The sequence below is a fragment of the Vicia villosa genome, unplaced genomic scaffold, assembly GCF_029867415.1.
Source record: "Vicia villosa cultivar HV-30 ecotype Madison, WI unplaced genomic scaffold, Vvil1.0 ctg.000402F_1_1, whole genome shotgun sequence".
NCBI lineage: Eukaryota > Viridiplantae > Streptophyta > Magnoliopsida > Fabales > Fabaceae > Vicia > Vicia villosa.
In genome coordinates this window covers 691875-699470 of record NW_026705181.1, presented here as the reverse complement: position 1 = coordinate 699470, position 7596 = coordinate 691875, and the positions used below count along the sequence as shown (strand labels likewise).

General features: G+C 34.2%; 2 protein-coding genes across 3 annotated transcripts; both read right to left on the bottom strand.

The window, feature by feature from the left end:
• Positions 1–3508: 3508 nt before the first annotated feature.
• Positions 3509–5502, bottom strand: LOC131627811 (uncharacterized). Of its 2 annotated transcripts, none has more exons than XM_058898671.1 (9): positions 5363–5502; positions 5196–5286; positions 4943–5099; positions 4683–4840; positions 4459–4579; positions 4206–4379; positions 4072–4116; positions 3912–3971; positions 3509–3807 (listed from the first exon to the last, which is right to left on the bottom strand). In XM_058898671.1, the coding sequence occupies exons 2-9, from the start codon at positions 5243–5245 to the stop codon at positions 3643–3645; spliced, it is 930 nt and encodes a 309-aa protein (XP_058754654.1). In that variant the 5' UTR covers positions 5246–5286; positions 5363–5502; the 3' UTR covers positions 3509–3642. The 2 variants fall into 2 exon arrangements, with proteins under 2 accessions (XP_058754654.1, XP_058754655.1); XM_058898672.1 differs by having other exon boundaries at positions 4072–4113; positions 5363–5501.
• LOC131627812 (uncharacterized) lies at positions 5496–6023 on the bottom strand. The gene is made up of 2 exons (XM_058898673.1): positions 5738–6023; positions 5496–5665 (listed from the first exon to the last, which is right to left on the bottom strand). Exons 1-2 carry the CDS (start codon positions 5967–5969, stop codon positions 5511–5513), a joined length of 387 nt encoding a protein of 128 aa, XP_058754656.1. The 5' UTR covers positions 5970–6023; the 3' UTR covers positions 5496–5510.
• Positions 6024–7596: the final 1573 nt, after the last annotated feature.

Sequence of the window (7596 nt, the reverse complement as noted above, 5' to 3'; positions counted from 1 at the left end):
CAATATTGTTACTCGTCATGATCGGTGAAGTGGGTCATGTAAAAGTAACCAACTATTACAAAATACACAACTTCCAGTATGATACATGTGATGTGGGATAATGTGGCATTTATATTTTATTGTTGGGTGTATATTATATATAGTGTACAAACAAATACAACCTGCATATTATTATATGGTAATGTGTATATAGGATATCCATTCTATATTAAACAATGGAATTAACATAAGAAGTTAGAATACAATGTATTATAAAAAATGAATATAACACTAAATAAAACACATTCACGTTATCCATTATTTTATTTAGTAATTAAATGACTATATGCATATTTATTATATTCATTATGTATATCCATTCCGTATTTAACTATGAAAGTAATACATTATTTTATTTAGTTAACTGAATGTCTTATAAGATTAATTTGATAAACTTTTTGTGATAACAGCTCCTTCATGTTAACACCATATTTCTTTCAATAAGCTTTCAGTTTCAACAACCTATAACACTTTCATGGAGTGGATAACAATGAAGAGCTTAGACAAAGTTATAATGGTTGAAAATATCAGGGCACAATTGGATTCAATTCGTGAAAACGGTCTAAGGTTTACTACTCCTTTTTTAATCTATGGTGGCCAAACTCCATCAAGGTTTTCAAACTTTGGTGACTATTTTATCGGTCCCGGAGTTACAGAACTTTCTGAACATATTTTGGCTAATGACCAGTGAGGTCCCCGCCTGCATCGCGGTCCATATTAGCCGCAATTCCTACTGTCAAGATTGCGTCGAAGCATCTCCAGTGAGATCCATCAAGACCGGTATGCCAAGATGACTTATGGTGGGGAGTGATGCAAAACAAATGCTATGTAATCATATGTTTCACCCAAATTATCTTGTACCATGGTTTGTTCAGCATAACACTTGCCCTTTTTGCCGTCAAGAATTGACACGACAGATCGAGAAGTAACTGTGGCTCACGTATAAAGAAAGTCAAAAATCTCTGCTAGACAGAAGCCTTTAACAGCTCAGCTCCTTCATGTTAACACCATATTTCTTTCAATAAGCTTTCAGCTTCAATAGCCTACAGATTAAAAGTCAATGACAATATTTTAAAAGAAGATCAAAGATATTGAATGAATTCACAACCAAATGATCCACATAGCATAAATGATAACATTAACCCGATACTTTCGCAATAGGACTATCCATTTTAAAGATATCTTCGACCAGGGGCAACATACAGCCAATAGTAAAAAATTATGATCAATTCTCAATTCATAGAAGAAACAATTGATATGTATTATCCATATAATGTTTTTCCAGAAGGTTTGAGTACAATAATTTCTTTATCCATGTAATGTTTTCCAGAAGTTTGATTACAATTTTTTCTTTCATCCAACCAACCTCGTACGATGAGACAAAACATATTAAAGAGTTTATCAATATTAATTCAAATAATGGCTTTAAGCTTTTTATATGCATCTGGACACAAGATTTATTGAAGAAAAATGAACAGGTAGTAAGTATTATCGCAAGTCGTTACTTGAGTATTAATGCAAAACTCTCTGCTAGCACAAGCCTTTAAAAGCTCCTTCATGTTAACACCATATTTCTTTGTAGTCAAAATATTTGCATGGCACTTAGATTTGTCAAAGGATTAGCTAGTTAATCTCCAAGGTTTTGGCCCATGTGAAATATTTGAAAGGGAAAAGTCGTTGACAGTAACATAAATAACCTCTGCTGACTCACTTTCCTACCCCTCTTAATAATTAAATCAGATGAAATCAGTTGAGTGTGTGAAATCGAAAAGTACTAAAAGTTTATCTTCTTTTTTCTTTCTTCTTTGTTTCAAATAATGCCAATTTCAGGATCAGAGTCACAGATACAAACTCAAACTTCTACCGTAAAAACTATTATCCATGTAGAAGTTGAGTGTGTGAAATGCGACTCATGCAGTTTCACAGAAGAATGCACACCAGCATACATCTCGAAAGTTCGCCAGAGATATCAAGGTATATGGCTCTGTGGACTTTGCGTTGAAGCTGTTAAAGATGAAGTTTTTAGATCGGATAGACTCATCACCACTGAAGAAGCACTCAATAGATATATCAGTTGGTTTTGGATTCACATGTTTCAACAGGGCAGATAGCCTTCTCAAAGCTGCAAGCAAAAAAATGTTTAAGGACAAATAACAAAAGAAAAAAAAGAAGAAGAAAGAGAAAAATAGCAATAATTACATTCAACATCTTATCTCCCTACATCATTGGATCCTAATGATGTTGATTCATTCTCATTTGCCATATTTTCTAGTGGCTGCGAGGCATCATATTTTATTTCATGTAAGTCTTATGTTGGTCCTGATTTATCAGCTTTCAACCCTGCAGATTTCCGCCTCGCAGATTGCGTGTGTGTATATTTGAGGGAGACATGTAAGTTGCCTTGTTCCTAAGTATCTCAGGGTCCTAAATTGGATTTCAGATATTAGTCATCCATAGAAGGTAAACTTAAATCCATATGTTTGAGGACAAATAACAATAGATAAAGATAACAATTGTCAAAAAAACACCACACTCTTCCATATATTTGCAAGTCACTGACTGCTTCAGGTTTATGATCAGCCAAAACCAAAACATAGATGCATATGACTATTAGGCCATCACAATAATAATTCAATTATATATGTAAAATAGTAAGAATAGTGAGTTACCTTCCAACATATATCTCTTGTTGTAACAATGCAGCAGCTACCAATGTTGTAACATCTTAAATTAGCTTTATATAACTATTTCTCACAAAATAGGTCCATATGCAGAAATTCGTTGAACTCGGTATTAAGTTTATCCATCTCGATCACAACTTCTTTAGTAGAAATTAGTTGACAAAGAACAACTCCAAAAGCATATACACCTAATTTTCTAAAATACATCCATAAGCATTTCTACACAAAAGTGAATGGTAAAATTAACCTCACTGGACCAACTTTACGGTTTCAGAACTTCTAATTAATCATCAACCACATAAAAATAAAAGAAGCAGAATTTGTTCTCCATGCTTGTATTGTGGTTTAAATTTCTGAGCAAACCTCCTCATTTAAGATTGAAGAGTCCAGTGTCATAGAAACTAACTTGTGATTTTTGACTAATTACGTGTACACCATCAGCACAGAACCAAAATATACATATTTGCAAGTCAGTGACTGATTCAGGTTTATGATCAACCAAAATTAAAACATAGATATATGTGACTATTTGGCCATACACAATAATAATTCAGTTATATATGTTAGATATTAAGAATGTTGTTGCTCCAGTACATCCCACTATTCGATGGAACTTTCTTGTTCATTTGTTTCAATTTATTTGGCCTATGCTGAATGGTGTTTTTCCAGTTCCAGCACATCCCAGTATTTTGTTCTTAGTTGTTTTTGTCTAGTAGCATGTATGCCGATGTTTGTATTAGCATGTATTGTAATATAAAGTCGACTTTAGCATTAAAAAATATAATCCATTATGAATAAATAGTGCATATTGATAAACTTCAACCACAAATGCTAAAGTAGTTTTAGAACAGATTTAAAAGTAAAATGCAACAATGAAACAAACAGATTACGATTCAAGACAATAAACAAAGTATAGCTACAACTAAGCCTTCTTCTCCATTTTGATGATCTTCTTAAGCTTGTTCGATGAGAGTTCTCCTTCAGACAATCCTTCAAAAGTTGTTGATTCACTTGATCCATCCGGAACCTGTCTTTTAGACGTGGGTGTTATCGGATCAGGGTTATGCTTAGACGTAATCTCAAGATCCTGTTACATAATCAAGTATAATCAAAGCTTAGCGATACATGCAACATTATTTATTGTTACAGTAAGTCATTCAATTCACACGGTGCAAGGGCATCGAAGGTTACCGTAACCAAATCACATTCTTCAGGGGCTTCGGTGTTCACCTCATCAATGCTCTCTTTAATCTAAGCATAATTAACATAATTTTCATTGTGCAATATATACCCGTACAAAACAACTGAAATAAAGTAAAATACTATGTAAATCGTGGAGCAAGGAGAAAACCTGCAGCAGCTCCGATGTTTTAGACGGGACATTTCCTGCAGCCTTCTTGTTGTGATCATAGTAGGATCAGTATAATCGTCACAACAGAAAATTAAGAAATAATAAAATACTAAAGGTGTGCTTATGAATTACACCTGCAGGGGAAGTTCCCAAGGGGCCTTAAGCTGTTTGATGAAGGGGTCATCTCTTAGGAGCATGACAACAGAGCAATTTTTCCAACGCGGATGCCACTTAACTTTAAATGCCATCTCCAAATTCAACATCGCATCGAGTGCAAGTGGAAATTCTAATGGGTCATGAATTCCAGCCTATAGAAGGAAACAACACAATTACTATATGGTAATGTTCGACGTTGTTAATATGTTGATGTTCAAATAAATAACAAACCTGAATCATAGTGTCGCGCATCTGAGCAGCAGATAAATCCAAAATCTGTACACATTCTTTGTCCCAGAAAACAAAGTTACAGCTTTTCCCTGAGTGACAAACTTCAATTTCTATCTTATACCTACGATATAGGGAATAATGGTCATAAGAAATAGGATGGGTCATAAATGTAAGATTATACTTTTCAGAGACGTGTTTGGACAACAGATCATAACCAACCATACCTAAATATCTCAGCTTCGGTGGAATGACCAGCTTCACAAAGAAATGGAGGTTTGTCACCGCGTGCAACCCTCGGGCATAAATGGCAGGATCGATAATACCAGCCAAATGGAGATGCTACTAAAATTTTAGTTTCGGCAACAGTAGCGCAAAATGTGATCTGCATCAACCGAAAATAGCACAAAAGGAAAATGATATAAAATCCATAGGGAACACAATTAAGAAATATAAAGTATGAGTTATAGGTAAAAGTAGTTCATACGTCAGTAAGTTTGGTAATCTCAGAGAGAGGCATAACAACAGCCTTAGAGAGCAGCTTCTGAACAGGAGTTTGTTGAGTATTTTCAGAGCCTTGTGAGGTAAGCTGAGAATTACAAGTTAGTTTTCCAGACACACTAACCACCAACTCTTTAGGGATGCTGCACAATTTTGATTCTATTAACAAACGTATACATAAAACAATCATATAACTTCCAGAGAAATGAAAACAATACTTATAAAATAACATAATATACTTGTCTATAAAATCTTTGATTGGCAGAAAATCAGCATCCAGGTAGAGCATGGTAATGTTGTAAGTGTTTGTCACGGACAGCGGGAACTTCCCTACATTAATCAAGCGACAGATATGTGTGAGTAGTTAAAAGTGTCGCACTATTAAATACAACATAAACCAACTAACCCTCTTCCTTGACTTTTGCATATTGAAGCAGGACCACAGTTGGTGCAGACGCATTCACCCGATCCTGATTGAACTTGATGAATTGGTCGGCATACGACTCCCAAAGAGTGCAGTTCACGGTGTTGTTGCTAAAAAAGAGTACATAATATTAAGTTACATAACATGAAGTAAATTTACAATCAAATAAGATTTTGTTGGGAAAGTTTATGCAACTGTGGTCACGTAGCACTAAATTAACTTGTTGTTTTTTTGCCCCGGACTGTGTCTGTTGAGATCCGATGCTATCCACAATTCCAATGATATCTGCCAAAATAACACATCAGCCACAATTTACATAAGCAAAACACAAACAAAATACGAACATAGGTCTGTTACCTATCAGTGCATCTTTTTTAAACCTGCCGGTGATGATATCAGAAAAACTTGTAAATTTTAGTGGTTTGGGTGGTATTTCGTGTTTATCATCATCACCAACGGATGTTCCTCCGGTAAACTTCACCATAAACTTGTGCGACGATGGTTTGAAAGTCGACACATTTGGCTGAACTTTGAAGTTTGACACCGTGTAAGTATGGTCCAATGCTATTTTGTCATAGAACGCAGTCATATGGGCTGTTGTCACCACAGCATGTATATCATCCCCTGTGATGCATAGAAATGTCAAATGACAAAATTACAACATAAAACTCCTTATAACATAAAGAAGCACAAATCGCAAACCAAACAAACAGAATCAAATTGAGTTACGAAATCTACCTCCTTGTCTATCAAGATCATCTCAAAGTGCTCTTTGTTGTTGGAGACAACAGTCCATTTGTGGTGCACCCTGACAGCAACCTTCCATAGCTCCTTCTTGTCGTTGATGTCGGCGATTCTCTCTAAAGGTCTGGCCATGACGGAAAACAGATGTGATTAAGAAAGAGTTTACAAAAGATACAGAGAGAGAATATTTATTGAGTGTATATATAGTGTCTAAGAATTGGAAGTTGTAATATCTCAAAATATACATGGTTGGACATAGATGGGAAACTGACAAGTAGTGAGGAGGATCGTGGTAGTGATGGTGAGAGGCGGTTTTATGTTGAATGAGGAATGAAGGAGCAGACCAATTTTATATTAATTAGGTTTTTAAATAATGGCAATTTATTATTTATTATTTGGAAATAATTGTAGTTTATTAATAAGAAGTTATGAGTTTTAAAACAGTCAAATGAAATGGTTAATGGTTAAGTATGCCACGTGGGTGATTTAGGAATAAAAAGGGTAATTAAGGGTTTTTAAGAACACCTAATTTTCTTATATGATAGAGTTTTAAAACAGTCAAATGAAATGGTTAATGGTTAAGTATGCCACGTGGGTGATTTAGGAATAAAAAGGGTAATTAAGGGTTTTTAAGAACACCTAATTTTCTTATATGATAGAGTTTTAAAACAGTCAAATGAAATGGTTAATGGTTAAGTATGCCACGTGGGTGATTTAGGAATAAAAAGGGTAATTAAGGGTTTTTAAGAACACCTAATTTTCTTATATGATAGATATTTTGAAAATTTTAAATATATTATAATAAATATTTATTTATCTTCTATATAAAATTACACTTTAACATATTATTAATTTTTTTCAAATCTCATTTCTCTAAAATTCTCTATCCTCCTCTTTTCTGAACACACAAACAGAGGGTTAGAGAACAAAAATTAAATTAAAAGGATGAAAAACTAATCAGTTAGAAATAGAATGTCTTAACTAACTTAACTTGTTTTCCATAGATAATTGAATAAAAAATCAATTAAAAACAATTTAATATTAGGAAGAATATATAATACAAAAAAATCTCCATCATATGATATTGGTGGGTTAGGAAGATATCAACTTGATGTAAAAGAAATTAAGAAAGTACCTTAAATGGGTGCACCATAATTCAATAATTATAGTTTAATTACAATTCGAGGTTTGGTTTAAATGGCAGGTTTTGGCATTGCCAAACCATGTTGTGACACTAATGGCCCAACGGTAGGCAGCAACACCATATTACATGGCCATGGTGGTTTCCCTATAACTTTTTTCAAGTTTTCAAGTGTCATTCCTACACACAGTAACTTGAAAATGATTGAAAAATACCATCACTAAAAAAAAAACTCAGGTTTACCAGGTGAAAGCCACCCTGCAAATACCAATATCACCCTGCAACGCAACAGTTGCGAGGTGGGCCTGCCACCTCGCAAAAACGTTAGTCG

What these genes read in the sequence shown, in the direction of transcription:
- LOC131627811 (XM_058898671.1), bottom strand. Translation starts at nt 5,245, where the DNA reads ATGCTCTACCTGGATGCTGATTTTCTGCCAATCAAAGATTTTATAGAC. An exon ending in TGCGCGACACTATGATTCAG is followed by an intron (nt 4,380 to 4,458) that starts GTTTGTTATTTA and finishes TTCCTTCTATAG; the next exon opens with GCTGGAATTCATGACCCATT. An exon ending in CTTGGGAACTTCCCCTGCAG is followed by an intron (nt 4,117 to 4,205) that starts GTGTAATTCATA and finishes GATCACAACAAG; the next exon opens with AAGGCTGCAGGAAATGTCCC.
- LOC131627812 (XM_058898673.1), bottom strand. Translation starts at nt 5,969, where the DNA reads ATGACTGCGTTCTATGACAAAATAGCATTGGACCATACTTACACGGTG. An exon ending in TAAAAAAGATGCACTGATAG is followed by an intron (nt 5,666 to 5,737) that starts GTAACAGACCTA and finishes TTATTTTGGCAG; the next exon opens with ATATCATTGGAATTGTGGAT.